General features: G+C 42.4%; 1 protein-coding gene across 1 annotated transcript in view; it reads right to left on the reverse strand.

The window, feature by feature from the left end:
- Acap2 (ArfGAP with coiled-coil, ankyrin repeat and PH domains 2) overlaps positions 1–19,642 on the reverse strand; it is a 109,228-nt gene that overhangs the window by 32,962 nt on the left and 56,624 nt on the right. The window contains exons 5-10 of the mRNA XM_029544762.1: positions 18,221–18,279; positions 15,755–15,938; positions 12,818–12,862; positions 11,176–11,271; positions 8,280–8,354; positions 4,411–4,523 (exon numbers count right to left, since the gene is read on the reverse strand). Coding sequence (XP_029400622.1) covers positions 4,411–4,523; positions 8,280–8,354; positions 11,176–11,271; positions 12,818–12,862; positions 15,755–15,938; positions 18,221–18,279 — 572 coding nt within the window. The remainder of the gene's footprint in view (positions 1–4,410; positions 4,524–8,279; positions 8,355–11,175; positions 11,272–12,817; positions 12,863–15,754; positions 15,939–18,220; positions 18,280–19,642) is intronic.

Here is a 19,642-nt window from a genome sequence, read left to right on the forward strand (position 1 = left end):
CTACAAGTTTATCTACAGAAGCCTTAAGCAAATGCAAACTTTTTGGAAGGAAAGCAGGGTTACTAATTAAGAATAAATCTCCTGCCTGCCCACACCCATCTCCATCAGATGATGACAAAGACTCTAAGGCCACAGAAAAGAATGACTGATGGATTGGTTTTAGGGGAGCGTGGGGAGCAGATGATGGGGCTGGACAGTCCAGGCTAACCTTGCACCTGCCATCCCCCTGCCTCCCATTCCCAGGAGCGGGGACCACAGGTATGCACACTCTACACGGCACGCTCAGCTTTAGTGCGCTCACATTGTTCCCACTCTTACCTGCATTGGCACTAAATGTCAAGATTTAAACTTTGTGCAATGCATTTTATACACTGAGTTGTATTTCCTGGTCCAACAAAGAGGTTCTTTACTAGCCTTTCTACCTTACTGCTAAATTAGGTTTAAGTTATTTTCCTTGTTATTCTTTTCCAAATTCATTATGAAAAGCAAAAAAAAAAAAAAAAAAAGAAAAGAAAAAAGAAAAAAGAAAAAGAAAAAGAAAAAAGAAAAAAAGAAAAGAAACATAGATTCCAGTGTTTAAAATCTAAATTGGCACTGCCATACTAGAAAAAATAACTTAATAAGAAAGCTCAGTGAGCTGGACTCTGTGGCTCTTGTCTTTAATCCCAGTACTCAGGAGACAGAGGCAGAGGCAGAGGCAGGAGGATCCTGAGTTTAAGGCCAGCTTGGTCTCCTGGTCTAGAGTGAGTTCCAGGTCAGCAAACACTACACAGAGAAACCTGGTCTCAAAATTCTTCATTGTGGCAGGTCTCAATGCACCCCCAGAAAAATAAAGCCACCTTGGTGTTACTGTGGCACACGGTTCTAGGACCCAATCGTACAGACCCATATCTGTAGATGCTCGAGTTCTTGAAGATAAAAATGCAGCATTTGCACAGAATCATAATGTGTGAGAATCTGAGTATGTGAGAGAGAGACACAGATGAAAGAAAGACAGGAAGAGGGGGAGGGGGAGGGAAAGAGAGAAGGAGAGAGGGGAGGGGAAGAAGAAGAGAAGAAGAGAAGAAGAAGAAGAAGAAGAAGGAGGAGGAGGAGGAGGAGGAGGAGGAGGAGGAGGACTGTGTTTGTGTCTGTGTGTGTGTGTGTATAAAAGAGAGACTCTTTCCATGCTGTCCTCTTCTGGGCTCAGGTGATTCTCCCACCCATCCTCCTGAATTAACAATAAGCTGATATCACTTACAATTGCTATTATAATGTAAATGCTGATTACATAGTATTATTACATTGTTTAAATAATCATTACAAGAAAAAAATCTCTACATGTTAACTGCAGAGTTGTCTAATCACAAAACTCTGATTCTCAATTGGCTGAGTCCGTACTGTAAGATCACACAGAGAGCTAACACTGGGATTCACTTCTGTGGCACAGAGGAGAGGGGGACTGAGCAAGAACAAGACTGGCAAGGGAGGGGACATGAACTTCCCTTTCTCGTGCCAACTGCTCTCACACACAAAGCAAAAGCATCAAGCTGCACTACACAATACTAGACAAAGTAGAACTGTAAGTTATGAAGTATGAAGGAGTTTGGGGTTTTTTTTGTTTTTTTTTTACTATTTAGGAATTCCTAATCACATATTCCTCAGGATAGAGATCTTTAATAGTTGATGTTGAGAATATGACATAACTTCATAAAACTATAGATAAGATCAAATGCACCATGATATGACAGTGCCTTAGAGTAGCTACAAAAAAAGGGGGGGGAACTTTCCTTGAAACCAAAAAACTATTTTTGAAAAATACTTAAGTCGTGAGTAGAAAAGCTTAATATCTGCAGAGGCGGCTTCTGAGGTGTTTTTAATGTTGAGGAATATAAAGTCTTACTCAGAGCAGTAGAAGTATTGCAATAAATTAGATGAAAAACTAGAGAAGACACCAAACCAAACATGGACAAAAGAAAATTATTGGCATTCCCCAAGATCAGATTTTTCGAGAAGCCTATTTAAGAAATGCAAATGCATTTGCAATTTTTAACATTAATAATACTACAGGAAAGCTCTCACTAATAAAAAAGTACTGCTCTTTCTTCTCCTGTTTACATAATTCCCTTCTGCTATATTTTGCATACAATCTGTCCCCCCAAAAGTTTTGTGCTAGATCTGGCTCACAGTGTGGTACCACTAAGGGTGTTGAGATCCTTGGGAGGTGGGCCTTATGCAGGTTACTACATCACTGACACAGTCTGTGAAAGGCATCAGTGTCCTGCTGTGAGTCTGCTGCCTGCCACTGTCATTTAAAACAGAGAGAGACCCTTTGCTAACCTTTGGCTTCCTATCTCAAGATCTCAGCCACAGAGCTCTTCTACTGAAACACTCAACACAGGTTCCCTCAATGGAGTTTCCCAATCTGTAATTTCCAGACTAAAAAAATGATGAGAAAAATAAATCCCTCTTCATTCCAATCATCTCAGTAAATTTCCATCTCTGTGGTGAAAATGAGGTTGGCCTACAGTCTGTGATCCTAAGGGTCGCAGGCAGCACCTCCGCACAGCAGCCTCCTTCCTGAGGGGGCTTGCAGCCTGCAGATCCTGGCACACCTACACAGATCTGCAGCTTCGCCCTACTTCATCTTGCCTTTGTTTTACTATCAATGGCAGTTAATATGGCTCCTAAGACAAATACAAAACCGTAAGGCCCACATCAGATCTATTGATTTACTCCGGTGCACTGAGCAGCAGTGGATTCCCCATAAGATTCACTGCGCTTCGGTATGGAGTCTGAGACCATGGCTCAGTGAAGGGTCCAAGGAAATGTATTTCTCTTCTTAATATAATGGTTACATCCCTAGGGATTTATTGTACTTTCATTTTCTTAAGCTTTAAGGAGATAGTTTACCAGTCTGAAGGTTAAATTTCAATTCTAACATTATACTATAAACCTATATTGGCTAGATAATCTTGAAGAATTTATCGCAGTTTCCAGTTTCCTATGCTAACTACATAATTTGTCAGGAAGGACTTAAAAGGATGATTGTTTTACATTGTAGCTCATGAAACACAATTTTAAGTTTTCATTTTCACAGTATAGTAACTAGAAGCATTATTGAAAACCTGATCACTACAGCTGGTCCTGCAGCACCTATGTCTTATTTAGAAGTTCTACATAACTCAGAGGCTTAATGACAATATCATTATTGTTTCCAGAGTATAGTAACTTTCGGATAAAGATAAAATATTTTACATAAAACCATTTAGATTTTCTATAATATCAAATATGAGAGAAATGCTCAATAAACCACTGAAATTAGAAATGTCACTGGATGTTTCTGAACTTCAATACCAAGAAACCTAACCAGGAGCGATCACGCCCATTTTAGTGCTGTCGGCACTGAGATGCCCACTTACATGAATGAAACAGGTACCAAATGGACTGAGAAGGTCCTCTTGGGGTTGGTAATGTTTGTCTTAAAGAACAGCCTTTTCCATTACTCTCCATTACTACAAAATTATCCTTTTTTAAATTTAAACAAGCAAACAAAAAAGGCATCCTTGAGTATCAGATCAATGACTAACACTCAGAAGGATGACCCTGCACCAAGCAACTTTTCAATGCTATTTGATATGAAATCATTTTATTTATCATATTAACACAGTAAAATATTTTAGATATTCTTTTTTGTTTTATTTTGCAATTTTAGATACAAAATCTTACCATGCAACCCAGGCAGGCTGGCCATGAACTCAAAATTCTCCTGCCTTCACCTCCTGAAAGGATCAGAGGTGTCCCCCATGACACCTGGCTATAGTTCCATTATTGTAAGACATCCAATGGTTTTATATTTTACAAAAATTAATTCAGCAAAAATTCAAACCTTTACTAGCCCTCACATGTACAATAATGGGATAATGGTTACCACGACTGACCATGTTCCACGTTAAGGCCGAAAGCAAGTGATCAGGCCGTCTGGACTTAAGACTCACAAGTCAAGTCTTCTCTTTCTTTCTTTTTGTTTTTTGTTTGTTTGTTTTTTGTTTGTTTGCTTGCTTGCTTGCTTGCTTGCTTGCTTGCTTGCTTTGTTTGGGGGGACAGGGTTTCTCTGTGTCGCCCGGCTGTCCCAGAGCTCACGGAGACCCAGCTGCCTCTGCCTCCGAGTGCTAGAAGGTGGCGTCTCTGCCACCACCACCTGGCCACAAGTTAAGTTCCTAATAAAAGGTGACATTCAGGCATTACAGCCCAAGCACTGTAAGAACTACTTCTCCTTAAAGCCGTAAGTTTCAAATCTAAAAATCTGTGTTCTCATTTGTCACCTGACCATTTTGTAAAGTGTAGATAGGAAGGAAAAATGGTAATTACAGGGAAAGGCCGAAAGTGGCAACCATGTTAGCATCAAGCCTAATGTTGGAAATCTGTTACCTGTTCCACGTTTTGAAGGCGTTGCTGGCTCGTTTGAACAGATACCCTTCCATGACAATGCCATTTGCAGCGTCCACATTATACTCTAGCTTGGAGTCGTCACTGGAGAAATCCTAGACAATAGAGCACACACAGGAGTTCAGATGACTGTGTTTCCAGAAAGAGAAATTTATCTAGGGAAAAGGGCTTTAAGGAAAAGATTGCAGTAAGACTTCTGTAAGAAGGGGAAAGGGGCATGATAAAGGACTCAAGCCTCACTCAGCACGATGGGAGAACACTAGGATGATAACAGAGACACAATTATATAAAGCAGGGTGCAGGAGCGAGACGGGAGAAACAACAACAACAAACACACACACACACACACACACACACACACACAGAGATGCAAAGAAAAGGACTAAGTTTACAGAATCATTACTAATGTCCCTTAATAAAGATCTCAGATCTGACACATGACAGTGGGTTCCATCTGTAAGCAGCTGGTAATACTGGATGAAGCACTGCTGCTGGAATCTCTGTGAGCATATATATATTCATGATCTGCCTGTCAAGTGGGAAGGAACACTCAAAAGACACTGGAAAAAAAGAAAACTGGAAGCCAAAAGGTCAACAGAACCAGAGCATCCGCCGCTCAGGAGAACCTGCGCTTCCCTGCAGAGCCCAAGACACAGACTGCTCAGCCAAGCACAGGGAGTGGAGGAGCTAAGGAAAGGTCCCACTGAAACTGCAAGTGAGACCAAAACTGTTAAAAAGTTTCAGTTAACTATAAGCTAAACGGTGAGGGGCTGGAGGGAAGGGCACATGGCATGGTGGCCGTTATTTATGGAGAGGACTCTGTATACAGACCGTTTCGAAGAATTCAGAAAGAAACCAATATCAAGAGCATCTGCAATAGTGTTAGGATAAAATCAACGTGGAAACAGTCTTCCCCTAATGTAACAGAGACAGACAATGACTTCTACAGGCAGCATTACAGGAGCATTTGCCATATAAGTGCCTGGGAATAAACCCAACAACAGTTATATAAGAAAATCACAAAACCTTATGCAGATCATTAAAGAAAATTTAAACTCCAGGCAGGGTAAGACTGTGATGTACACAGAATTATAAACCAATTACACCTGCTTTCTCACAGGTCCAATGTAACCTCAAAATTAAAAGAAAAACGTAATTGCTGCTGTGTGTATCTGAGGGGAGGACTAACAACACCCCATGGTCCTCACTGTTCCCGAGACTGAACCAGGCTGCCCGGTTTGTGAGGTGAACACTTTACCTACTGGATCATCATACCAGTCCCCACAAAGGCTCCTGTTATAAAACAAACTTGCTCCTGAGGTTTCTATGTCTGCAAAACTCAGTCTGTAAAAGGAGAGGAAAAGAGATGAAAGCTCTGCTTCCCAGGCACGTGAAGCTGTGAAGCTCGGAACAATTAGACAACTATGTGTCTAATTAAGAGATCATTAAGGCAAGATGACAGTAGGGTGGAAGAGACAGCCAGAAAGAGCCCAGGACAGAAGGTGTCACGCAGTATCAGAGGAATAGGCTGTATTAACTTACAATCAACACCATGTCAACATTAGGAAAGCAGGATCTCTACCCACCACACACAAGAACCCAGTTACACATAAATTAAAGAGCTAAATGCAAAGGCTGGGGGCACAGCTCTGAGGCAAACCCCTGCCTGTCAGACATGACACCTGAGCTTGGTCTCCAGCAAAGACAGACATGTGAAAAGCAAACCTCACAGGAGAGGAAGCCGTGATCTTATGCTGGGAATTGCCGAGCAATAACAAAAGGGCCGAACACCATGAGACTCTAGACCACATGTATCTACAGTATATGAAGAACTTGGTCATCAGTTAGGAGGCCTGGCAGTAAGAAGGAAGAAGAGCGAATACACATTTCACAAACAGGGAACAGGTCATGGATTGACACGATTCACTAGTCACTAATGGTGCATGAATTTAAACCAGTGAGATATCTGTGTGCTCAGTGCAACAGTGAGGACAAGGAGAACCCTCGGTGCTGCCCACCAGTGTCCTCACCATGCTGAGCACACACTCACTCTGGTACTGTAGCTCAATTCCATTAGCATGTGCATCTATCCAAAGATATGTGAAGGCAGGAGCAGGGCATACAGGGGTGCTCACAATAGCACTGTTTCTCACATTGATCAATGTAATTGTTAGAACTCCTTAAAATGTATGTCAGAAATTTTGTCCCTAACTTTTAGTTGAGTAGATTTTTTTTTTTACCTGTAATGCAGCCTGTGTCAGCATTTAGGGACAGAGAAAGTATTCACAATGAGTAAAAACTACATTTTTTTTTTAAAGAAAAACAGTTGTGTGTTGTTTAAAGTCAAATAATCTCAGATTTGATAGATTCACAGTTTAAGGCTAAACATATATGTTCAATTTAACCAACAATCATATTTCTATAAACATAATTTATCATTTTACTAAAAAATTATTGAATCCACTTTTAATCATCACTTCACAGTAATGCCATTAAAACAAGCTAGTCATCTAAATACTAAGCTGTATCCCCCAAGACAAACAAGGTGGTCACAGCTGTAACTCCAGAACTCAGGAGGCTGGGCACAATCACGAGTTCCAGGTCCGTCTGAGACACAAAGCAAGACTCTTGGGAAGAAAGAGGGACAGCAGGAGAAAGAGAGCAAGTCCTGAGGACCTGAAGCTGGGGTGGTGGCATGCAGGAGGAAGGAGTGAAAGGGCCATGCGCTTAAAGCTAGGCTGAGCAACACAGAAAGGCCATGTTTTTGTTTGTTTGAGACAGGGTTTCTCTGCGTAGCCCTGGCTGTCCTGGAACTCCCTCTGTAGACCAGGCTGGCCTCAGAGATGTGCCTGCCTCTGCCTCCTGAATGCTTGGATTAACAGCATATGCCGCCACCACCTGGCTTGAAAAATCGCATCTTTAAACAAAAGAAAACATGACACTGGCTTCATCCTATAATAACTGAAAGTAACTGATTTAAAGATGGCCTAAGAGAAAACGCTTTCCTTTTCTAAATGTTATTCTCTTTGAACATGAATAATCCATTAATTATGTTTTTCTTACACTTGCAACTGATTTTGCTTTCATTTTTTTCCATTCACATCTTCTATGTCAGATCCAATCGGAGTAGTCTGTAATCAAAGATGCCTGGATTCCTTATTACCAAGAGGGCAAATTTCTCACAGCACGCAGGAGTTTTATATGACTGTATTCAATCCCTAATCTGCCTTTTATGATTGATTACAGCACAGATATATTTCAGATTATCTAAGATAAAGTACTATTAGGCTATGCTTGGGACATGACAAACTCAACTCCTGTGAGAAGAAATGAATATAAATTTACTATTGAATTCCCATTTTAAAAACATTTGCCAAACAATAGTTTAAGTAGGCTTAGGCAATTCAACAAGCAATGAGAGTTCAGAAGGAGCCCTGGAGTGGCTGCAGCAGCGCCGGGGGAGGGGGGAGGGAATAGGCACACATCTTCCCCCCCATCTGTTTGTCTTGCTCACACACACACACACACACACACACACACACACACACACTTTGGCAGGAGATAGCTAGTATCCTAAATGAAACCATTAATAATATTTAAAAGGTTAACTCAAGGTGCGACCTTTAGTTAAGCTCCTGACAGGTTAAGAATATTTATAACCTGCTTCAAGAGCACAGCCTGCAATTGTTTAGATCTGAAGAGATAATGAAATGCACATGCTAACATCTAAAACACTTCACTTTTCACAAGAAGGATTCACTGGACCAAGCAAGGAAGGGTTCTGAGTAACAGGGCTCGCTGCACACACTAACATCCCAGTGAAGGGAAGTTAATCAAACGCTCGAGCGTACCTTCTGCTGGATCGTAGAGTGTTTTTGCTCCATCTCTCTTTTCTCCTTTGCTGCATCTACAACCAGTCGATCCAACTAAATGAAAAAAGAAAATTGTAGACTTAAAATGTTAAGAAACAAGGGATTTCTTTTAAGCCATATTCCAAGTCATTTTATAGATAAGCATAAATCATGTGATTAAAGTTAACCTAAAACAGCATTTTTGGCTAGAAGTTCACAGTTCTCTAGCATGAAAGCTTTCTTAAGGAAGCCCGTATCTCCCAAGATACATTATGCAAAACAGAAGAAAACCAAGAAGGATGACCACTGGGTGGATACTTCATTCCTCCTTAGAATAAGGAACAAAATACTCATGAAAGGATATAGGTACAGAGTCAAAATTTAGAGCTAAGATGAAAGGATGGACTATCGAGAGACTACCCCATTCGGGAATCCATCCCATCATCAGCCACCAAACCTAGATACTAATGCTCATGTCAGCAAGATTCTGCTGAAGGGACCCTGATATTGCGGACTCTTGTGAGGCTATGCCAGTGCCTGGCAAACACAGAAGTGGATGCTCACAGCCAGCTATTGGGATGGAACACAGGGTTCCCAATGGAGGAGCTAGAGAAAGTACCCAAGGAACTGAAGGGGGCTGCAACCCTGTAGGTGGAACAACAATATGAACTAACCAGTACCCCCTGAGTTTGTGTCCCTAGCTGCATATGTAGCAGAAGATGGTCTAATCGGCCATCATTGGGAAGAGAGGCCCCTTGGTCTTGCAAACTTTATATGACCCAGCACAAGGCAAGGCCGGGGCCAAGTAGTGGGAGTGGGTGGGTAGGGGAGCAGACGTGGGGGGAGGGGTATAGGAAACTTTCGGGATAGCATTTGAAATGTAAATAAAGAAAATAATAATAAAAAAAAAAAAAAAAAAAAAAAGGAAGCCCGTATCTTAAGGCAAAGGCGTGAGGCCTTGTCTTGAGCCCTGCGACAGTGTACGTTCCATCCTCGAAGGACAACACTCAAACATCAAGTGTCTGATGGCCTACTTAGAAGATGCAGGTAGCTGCAGACAAGGCAAAGCAAACAAAACAAAGCACACATACAGAAACATGACTTTGTCCCCTCTCAACACTACCAGACAGCAGTGGAACTAAACTCAATAGGGCAGAGATCGCAAGTGCACACCAACAGCTGCATCCCATCACTAGCCACACTACATGTCTCCAACTTGCCTTCCTTGTGTTATAATCAAATCTAAAAGGCAGACCAAGTAACTGGCCAAATAAATAATAGAGAGCTTAAAAGGGTGGGGCAGTCATGAGCTCACTTGAGTCCAGGAATAAAGACCAGACTGGTCAACACAGAAAGGCCCTGCCTCTGAAAGGTTAAATTCAATAAAATAATAAAAGAATATTAATGCCATAGTTCTGGAGTTACTACCTACTAACTCAGCTACTACACGATCTAAACAGACCATCTCAGAAGGTAGAGAGTGCCCAGAACACAGGAGAGCCTGACCCTCCCAAAGGCCTGGCCCACAAGTCAGCCGCATGTTTCTATGTCATCCTGCCCTTCTCCTGGGGTCTAAAAGCTTAGCTCCTCCCATTATCTCCTCTTCCCTGACAGTGTGCAACACCCCACACCCAATTCTACCAGATCACTCCCTGCCATGAAAGCTGTCATTCCCCAGGTTTCCTTGCAATGTGACTAAGCACAGGAGGCACACAGTTGTACAGTTTCTAGGAACTGTCCTGCAGCAGACAAGATGTGTCTTTCCCTTCCCTTCCTTCTGTTAGCTGGGGTTTAATAATAACGCTAAGGTGAACAAGTCATATTTAACCATGAGGCTAACTCGAAAGACACAAGCCCAGGCAAGTGATACAAAGGCCATGAGATTGTACTTCTGACCTCACATAAAAGAAAGAAAACTCTCTTACAGACGTCTTAGCATCCTCAGTGTGGGCTACCCACAAATCCAACCTCAACTGGCATGCACACAGAGCATCTTGCACAGAGACGAACAACAGCACAAGCATGCCGTCCACAACATATGCTGCACAGGACCCACCTTCAGCGCCTTCTCCCCCTCCCTTCTCTGCCCCAACCCCCCAACACGTTGATCACTGGGTGGCATTCTGATTCCACTCTTACCTTTCTTCCATTTCCCTAAATTCTATTTTTTCTTTATCCCTCACCTCAAAAAAGTATACTGGGAAAGAAAAACTTACAGATTAATCCTTATCTAAAGTAAGGCAGAGTTCATCACTCAACAAAGCACTCCCTGAAGGGACTCAGACCACATTATGGTAAGGCATATGCACAGTATGTACAAGGCCCTGGGTTTGAGCTACAGTTCCAACAAACAAAAACAAAAGGAAAGGAGAGGGAGGGAGGGAGGGAGGGAACCGTCTTTGTGAAATAACAATGAAACTATGGATACCAAATGGTCTTAATCCTAAGACATTAGACTTTCATTACCCAAGTAGTCAATATTAATTTTTTGAAAATAAAAAAGAGCAGTCTTAAATAAAAGGACAGTGACTTCATTACTCAAGTTTAAGAAGCAAAGGACTAAGTGCTGCTATTTGTACTATAAAAAGCAGACGCATGCATCTCCGCCTGCCTCAGCCCCCCTCCCACCCCAGTGACAGGATCTCAGGTGTGCCCCACGCCTGACAGAGAGTTACTTAAGCCTCTTCTCAGTACCCTCATGTTCACTACTTAAGACAAGCGTTTTTATCTTTAAGTTAATTTTTGGTTCAACCTCCAACCCACATGTAAATGTGTTGCAGTGTCAAAGTCCTTATTAACTAAACGTGAAGCCGGGTTTCCCAATGTGCTAAATACCGCTGAAAATATAAATGTCAACAAACAGTACAGAACCAAGAGATCCAGTCCAAGAGATTACCTGTGCTCCAAGATCTTTCATGTAGGGCCCAAGCTCACTGAACAGGTCATACCCTTGATGGAAGAAGGCCAGATGTGCGTACATGAAGGACAGCATCTAGGGGAAGGAGGGAGAGGCTTCAGATCCACTGAGAGAAGCTTCAGAAAGCTGAGTCCACGTCGGATGAAAGACTGCTCCACAAGAACCCAGAGCATCAAACCTACTGAAAACTGGCTTTCTTGAAGATTTCACATATATTAGCAAATGCAAAGAGAATACAATGTCTCTAAGAGAAGCACTTTTAGACAAGCTGTCCTCTGACCCCATGTCCACCATAGGAGATGCACATAAAAAAATATGTAAACAGATAAATGTCATACCTCTTTAAGTAACGTCCTGATTATAAATGCAAATAAGGCAATAATCAAGTTTTTATTAGGATGATCACTACAATGAGATGTTTTAATGTAAAAAACATAAAGAACTGCTTAAATGCCCAGGATGATAAACTGTAGTAGACTCAAGGCTAACTACTCTGGATCTGCAAATTTTACGTCTGTTTGTAGATGGCTCATGAGTCAAGACTCGCCTTTAACCTTTTAGAGGGATGAAATAAAAATTTGAAAACACAAAAATGAATGTGAAAATTATATGAAATTCAAACTTCTATGCTCACACATCAAAGTTTACTAAATCTAGACAAGCCCAATTTTCTGCTTCTGGGCAGGCAGGTCCTCAGTCCAAGGACACGGAGAGTAAACAACAGAGGCCACAGGGCACTGGCCCCACTGAATTTACCAGCCAGCTCTTAGTTTCCTGTTTATTCAGATGGTAGAGCTCCAGATGCCCACCGAGGCCATGGTAAGACAACCGTCTTCACTTCCTGCCTGTCTGGAAAACATGGTTGGGAGAGAGGTGCCACCTGGATGGAACGAGTGCCAGGCACCAGAGGTGAACACAGTTAGGACGGAGCGAGCCACGGGAGACAGGGCCTAAGCAGCAAGACAGCAACCGGGAAGGATGCTCCAGCTAAACCAAGTCCTCCCGAAGGCTCCAAGTGAGAAAGGGCATGATGTCACAGCACATCCTCCTCACATCCTTGTCAAAGAGCAAGCAAGATCTCACTGTCACCACAGATAAAAAAGACCCAAAGAAGGGGCTGGAGAGACAGCTCAGTGGTTAAGAGCACTGGCTGTTCTTCTTCTAGAGGACTCAGGTTCAATTCCCAGCACCCACATGGCAGCTCACAACTGTCTGACGCTGTCTTCTGGAGTGCAGATGTACATGCTGACAAAATGCCCACGTACATAAAATAAATAATAAATTAATTAATTAATCTTGAAGGAAGAAACTTTCTAAAAGCAAATACAATTAAAGAGAAAATTCAAGGTGGCAACCATATTTAATAAGTTTCAAAACAATCCTGAAATATTCTCACTGGTTCCAGCCACTACTTCCAGCTACTTTCAAAAGTATTAGGTATCTAGACCACATGAAATATGACATTGGAATAACAGAGAGTGGAGAGCACACAGTGCAGGCCATAGGTTAGCAGAACAGACATTAGACAGCTATACCTTGAAGCAGATGGCACAGGAAAGAGAAATGGGAGCTAAGCACACAGACAGACAGTCGCAGTCAGCAGCATTCATTAATAACTCACTGATTTCAGGATTTCTGATCTCCTTTTTGATTGAAGCACATTAATCTGAGGGAAGATGCACTCAGTTAGTCATTCACAAAGGACACCAATGCAGAATACGAGATTCTAAACATGCCTGGCCTAACAATCCCCAAACAAAGGAAACAGAGCTGGTGTTCTTCTTCTGGTTTAAAGGAGTTCTGACAAGCATACCAATGAGCACTCAGCCACACTCGCCCTCAGTGAGAACACTGGTCCTGCAGATGACAGCATCCTCCGGGGGGGGGGGGGGAGGTCTGACACCTGAGTTCACCACACTTCCTCTTCCTAAGATCAAAGTTCACCCACAGCCCTGGTGCAAATCCTCACCATTTACCACTTTTCAACTTCTCTGGACGCCTGTTTCCTTTCTTGACTTCCTGCAGTCCTTCTCCACAAAGGTAGCGCAGTGAGTTTCAAATATAAATGAGATATGCCTAGCTTTAAATCCTGCAACCTCCTACCATGTCCACACGGGTCCACTGTGCCGAGGTCCCTGCCACCCTCTGGAGCCTGGTCTTCTGTTACTCTGCCCTGACTGTGTCCCACAGATGCCTTTGTTCTGCCTGGCTTAGGACTATTCTTCAGTTCTTGGGTCTTCAACTGACTACCACCTTCCTTCACACGTCTAACCCAGAACCTGATTCGCTATCTAGTATATCAATCCTACTTACTGACAGCATTTATAACTACTCTTATTTGTTTCTGTTTGTTTGTTTGTTTGTTTAGACAGGGTTTCACCATGTAGCCTGAGTGTCCCGGAACTCACTTGGGAGACCAGGCTACTTCAAACTCACACAGATCCCCCTGCCTCTGTCTCCCTAGTACTTACTTTGTGTTTTCTTCCTCTGTCTTTTTCCAAAAATACTGAGTCCCCAACAATAGCAAACACTAGCCTGCCAGGGTCCCAGTGTAAGCTCTGTGAGACTAGGAGCTTATCCTCCGTTCCAGTCCCAAAGCAGAGCACAGTCAGCATGCCATAAGCATATGTTAAAGTAATGGACGTAAGCTATTTTAATTATGACTGATTTATCAAAATACCAGTAAATTATGAGATTTCTCAGGGGTAGGGTTGAAGCTGGGTTAGCAGAGTGTGTGCCTACATGCTCAGAGGCCTGGATTAGATCCCCAGCACTGCCCAAACCAGAAGGCAGGGTGCATGTCTATAATCCCAGCATTGGGAACAGAGGCAGGAGGATGGGTTCGAGGTTATCCCTGGCTACACAGTGGGTTGGAGTAGGAAGGCATGCCTTAACCAGGATCTTCTGCAACTGCAGAAAACAAGTATATTCATCCATTCTTAACAGCTTATTTACACAAAATGATGACGATGCTCTTCACAACTTGTTAAGATTGCTAAAAGAGTACAGAACATTTTCAAATATCCTCCTCACTGAACTCTTGGTCTATTTTGTAAGGGAATTTTAAAACACAGTCTTAAAAACAAGAACAGACCAAGAGAAATCTAAATCCGACTCTCTTCCGTATCACTGGTTTCTTCTGCATGTCTGCTTCACAGTGTGCTCAGCTCTGAGGAGCACACGGAAGGGAACCCCTTCCCGCACACACACCCCCACTCACATAGGCTGTGGAGAGCCACTGCTCAGACCTGGGCTAATGCTTTCCTTCTGGGTTTTTCCCTCTCTATTTGGAAACTTAAAGAAAATAAAAATTCAAACTTAAGGAGAAGGGTAAACTCAAATACATACAGTAGCTGAAATGCTTTACACTTTTGGGTGTTTGTTACCTGTTATTCTCTAAAACAGCCACTTTTGCCAAACACTAAAATGATCCAAGAATTCCCGTGAGACGTATTACAATAAACTCATAGCTAGAAGGTTGTGAACAGAGAGGCCATCTTAGTGCTCTAAGATGACCTCTCAGGAAATACATAATTACTATGTTTAAGTTTGAAAATAATGGATACTTTAGCTAAACAGCATTACACATAAAATCGATAGCATTACATCATTTGCTTTTAAAAAAAAAATCACATTCTACCTATTTTCCAACTACTGGATAAAAGCTAGAGACATATTCTATTCTAGGAATATAGGACTTGAACTATGAGCGTGTGGTATGCAAGCGTGAGGACCTGAGTTCAATCCCCAGAGCCCTGGTGAACAAAAGCTAGCTTGTTGGCACATGCTTAGCATCTCCACTCTGGAGAAGGAAAGATAGCAAGATCCCTGGGGCTTGCCAGTTAGCTGGCCCAGCCTAGGTCGGGGGGAGGGAGGGAGGGAGGGAGGGAGGGAGGGAGGTATGGATAGATATGGACATGTCCATGGCAACCAAGTTTGCCCTTTCTGTCTCCATAGAATATGTGCATCTGTGCGCGTGCGTGCTGTATCCATCCTACATCTGCGCCTAAGAAGACGGTCTCTCCCAGGGGTGTCTGTGGAGCCAGCACAGCCCTGACAGACACTGTGCTTTTGTCTCCAGCCTCCAAAGGGAGTCATCCCTCCAAGGGACTTGAATTCCTCTTCAAGAGAGGCAGATTCCCTAAGAGCAATCGGCACCCATGTGCTGTCTCACTGTGGACTTCCTGAGAAGCTCTGTGGCTAATAAAAGATTTTGGAAAACTGACAAAAGGATACACATGTTCACTGTTGCCAGTAAAAACTAACACCATTTAAACCCAGTGCTCATACATCAACTAAACTGAAACAGGAAAGCTACAGAATAATCAAATATGGGTAAGATATTATAACCCAACAGGAAGGAGAAATCAGAACCAAAGACTTTATAGCTATAGTGTGTGTGTGTGTGTGTGTATACATGCGCAGTGTGTGTGTGTGTGTGTGTGTGTGTACGCACAAAAAAAAAAAAAGAGTACTTTATTCTTCCTAGTACAATCACTCAAAGGAGCCTGCTAGAAAACCACTGCCATTAGTGGCGAGATGCAAGAAGACACAGTACCTGCAGGACGTAGTCAAGCGCTATGTGCCGAAAGCACTTCCGCGTGGCTGTGAGAATGTTTGCAGCCTCTTCAACCTCATGCTGTTTGTTTCTTTGAACTTGGGCATTTTTTACTAGTGCATTTTCCTTTTCTTCACTGACTTTTTCAAATTGTTTCTTGGCATCTTTGAATTTTCTAAGATCTCTAAAAAATAAAAATTTAGTGAAACTTTCTTCAAAATAGCCTTAGACTTTACTGTCGCTTCCCCTTCCGAGTTCCATCAGACATGGACAGTCACTGTCGCTTCCCCTTCCGCGTTCCATCAGACATGGACAGTCACCGCTATCCCAGCTGAAGCACGCATCCTTCCAAAGGTCCTGGTCGTCACTTACCTGAAAAGCCTGGACAAAGTTCAGAGCCAGGACTTTTGTGACTTGGGAATATTTATACAGACTGTGAGTTTCCACTTTAATCCAAAACTCAAAGATAAGAGCTCAAAAAGTTTCAGATTTGGACTATTTTAGACTTTTTCTTTTTCAGAGATAGGGTCTCTCTGTGTAGCCCAGGCTGTTCTAGAACTCACTCTGTAGACCAGGGTGGCCTTGAACTCACAGAGATCTATTGCCCTGCCTCTGCTTCCCCGAGCACTGGGATTAAAAGTATGTACCACCACAGCCAGCACATTTTAGATTTCTAATTTTTAGCTTATGGAACTTATCATTCTGTGTATATAAATCCTCATAAAGTGAGCCAACATTTCATTATGTAAATCTGTATGATTCAAAATGGAAATAATGACAAAATTAATGTAACAGAAAGATAATTTTCTAAAGATAAATTCAAAACATGCTCATGGCTTAACCATGATACTGTTACTTTTAAATACCAGTGTATGTAAGACTGCCTACAGAGAAATACAGAGTTGAATGGCCTTTCCCAAAGATTAAAATTCATTCAGCTTCCTGGATAAATCCTACGGACCTGAGAGGTATTTTTAAAACACACCTTTGCTTTTAAGAAACAACACTCAGAAGCCGACCTCAGGCAGCACACCTACCTAACACCTCTAGGAGGCTAAGGAAATAGGACTGCTGGCCCCAGGCCCGCCTGGGTGACAGAGCAGGGCTCTCTCTGTCTCAAAGCACGTCTTAAAAAAAGGAAGCAAGAGAAACAATCTCTTGTTAGAGAAGCAAGAGAAACAATCCCTTGTTAGAAGAAATTAGTTAAAACACATAAAAGATAAAGTCTTCAAGCGCACATGTACACACTTGTGTACAGAGCTGGGCCCAGTGAAGGCAGAAGACAGGCCTTGTAACGGTCTGAAAAGATGAAGCCTTGGCTCTCTGCGTCCTAGGCCATGTAACACTCTGCCACTACTTCTACTAGGAAGCTGACAAGATAAGCTGAAAACAAATGGTTTTTAATTATAATAGATATATCTAAAAAAAAAAACCCTACGACTTTATTAAACACTCCAAAGTTTTTCTACGTGCATCTAAGAGTTAAAGCATTATGAAGCAACTCGTAAGCGCTGCTCAGACATCTTTGTAGCATAAAGCCTAACCCATGGAGCTGGGACTGTAGACGGTAAGCAGAACCCTTGCTTAACACGGAAGGCTGGGGGGCAGGGGGTGTCCACTGTGGTGCTGGCTACACAATCCCAAACCCAAAATTAACTACTCACAGCAACAGATAGTGCTATTTGACCTTACTACTGTATTATAATGTCCCTTACTTATCTTTAATACTGTCCCCGAATTAACCTGATACTTGCTTAAATTCTCAGCTAGAGGCCGTGGAAAAACTAGATTACTAATGTGGAAAAGAAGTTTTCCTTAACTTGAAAGTTCAAACTTAATTTTCTACTTTTTTCTTTTTTTTTTTTTTTTTGGTTTTTCGAGACAGGGTTTCTCGGTATAGCCCTGGCTGTCCTGGAGCTCACTTTGTAGACCAGGCTGGCCTCAAACTCAGAAATCCGCCTGCCTCTGCCTCCCAAGTGCTGGGATTAAAGGCATGTGCCACCACGCCTGGCTTTTACTTCTAGTTCAATTTTATTTCATATGTAAACATGTTACAACTCTTCCCACAGGTTACAACAATTTCTGTAGCTCATTCTTACCTATTACATTATCTTCTCTTCAAAGAAAATACCATATGGAGACTAGACAACAGTAAGTATTTCAGCCACCACTCTTGGAGCTTTTAAATTACATTTGTATCTTCGGTGAGAAAAATGTCTGAACTCTCATATGCTCAAGGTGACTCCGATTCTCTCACAGACTCAGAAGAAATGAAACACACTCAACAAAGCAAGAATGCCAGTATTTTCAGAAACTTGAGACTCATAGTTTTCTTTTAGCATCTTCAGCCACATTCACGGCCATGGCCCCAACCCTCCAACCCGCACTTGAGCCCTGCCCCCACAGCGGTTGGCTGGTTATTCCTCTGCCCACCATCCACCCCACCCTCTTATATGGCAGACTTACTCTTTGACAAAGTTCTGAAGCTGGGCCTTAATAGATCTCTGAGTTTGGTCAAACAGAATCTAGAAAGTAAAACATAAGATTGAATGTGAGAAAGAAAATGGATTGTAAATACCATGTTGCCTTGACAACACCCCACCCAATTCCAATGACACCTCATTTCTTATTGAAGACCATGAAAGTGATGAATGAAATTGAAGCCAGTTTAGAGCCAATTCTACAAGCCTCAAAAATAACTTGCTTTTCTTCACTACAGAAAATTTCAATCCCTCTTCAGATTTTGGAAGCTAACCCACAGCAACGCAAACCCTTCTTTCCCCTCTTTCTCCACGCCAGCTGAGAACAGCAGCAGCACTACCGGACCCAGCCAGGAGTTTCCACTGGGAAGACTTGGGACCACAAACAATGGCTGAATTGAGTTCCTGTCAGCATTACACAGTCCTGTCAGTCAAAGCACAGCTTTGAGTAGAGAGAACAAAACCCCAGTCCTCAGACAGTGCTCTGTCCAGCTGTTACGGTGCCCTGGTGCCCCAGGCCCATTGCTGATGCCTCCCTACAGAAATCCCAAGTACTTTCAGAATGGTCAGAATGACTTCAAATTCTGGATTTGAAATAGAGTGAGAAGAACAGAGGCTGGAGAAACAATACACAAAACAGTCAAGAAAAACTCACAAATAATTCTAATTTAAATACTGCATCTGCCCAATTTGCTTCGAGAAAAAAAAAATGGTGTTTTTTCTTGTATCCTATAAAGCCCAACATAAGCAAAAAAAGAAAACTATAGAAATCCAACTGTAACTAAATAGACAATTGATAAAGAAAAAAAAGATCAATAAAACCAAAGCATGGTTCTTTGAGATTATAAAAATGGTAAATGCAGAGCGAAGGCTATGACCAGAAAATATAAAGGGAGCAGTCCCCAAAAGGCAACTTCCACAAGACTGCTCAGGAAAGTGTCCTAAAGAGAAGGCCGATGACGTCACTGCAGGTGGGTGGAGTGACTGGATGCTGTCAGTTAAAATTATCTGATGAGTAGCTGCTGCCCTGAGAACCCAGGCTCTGCTGGGCACCACGTGGCACCAGTCAGCTTTTAGGGAAGGGATGCTAGGATGGAGCCTGCAAGGTGGGCACTCTAAAGGAATTGGCTCACCAGCCCACTATCTCTTTAAGATGCAGTTCTCATTCAGTGCCACGCCTATGATGCTCTTTTGGAGGCTCAAAAATCTCTTTTCATTCTGTCTGAAGGATAAAGACTTATACGAACACATCTATCTAACCAAAGTGATGAAGGGAAATAAAAAGTCACAAATGTTGGCTCTTTAGGAGGCAGGGTATGGCCTTACCATAGGTAGATACTGAAAGGATAATGTGTGTTGTCAGGAAATAAGTATAAGCCTATAGAACACTCAACAGAAAAAGGGGCAC

The sequence above is a fragment of the Mus pahari genome, chromosome 12 (assembly GCF_900095145.1).
Source record: "Mus pahari chromosome 12, PAHARI_EIJ_v1.1, whole genome shotgun sequence".
Classification (NCBI taxonomy): Eukaryota; Metazoa; Chordata; class Mammalia; order Rodentia; family Muridae; genus Mus; species Mus pahari.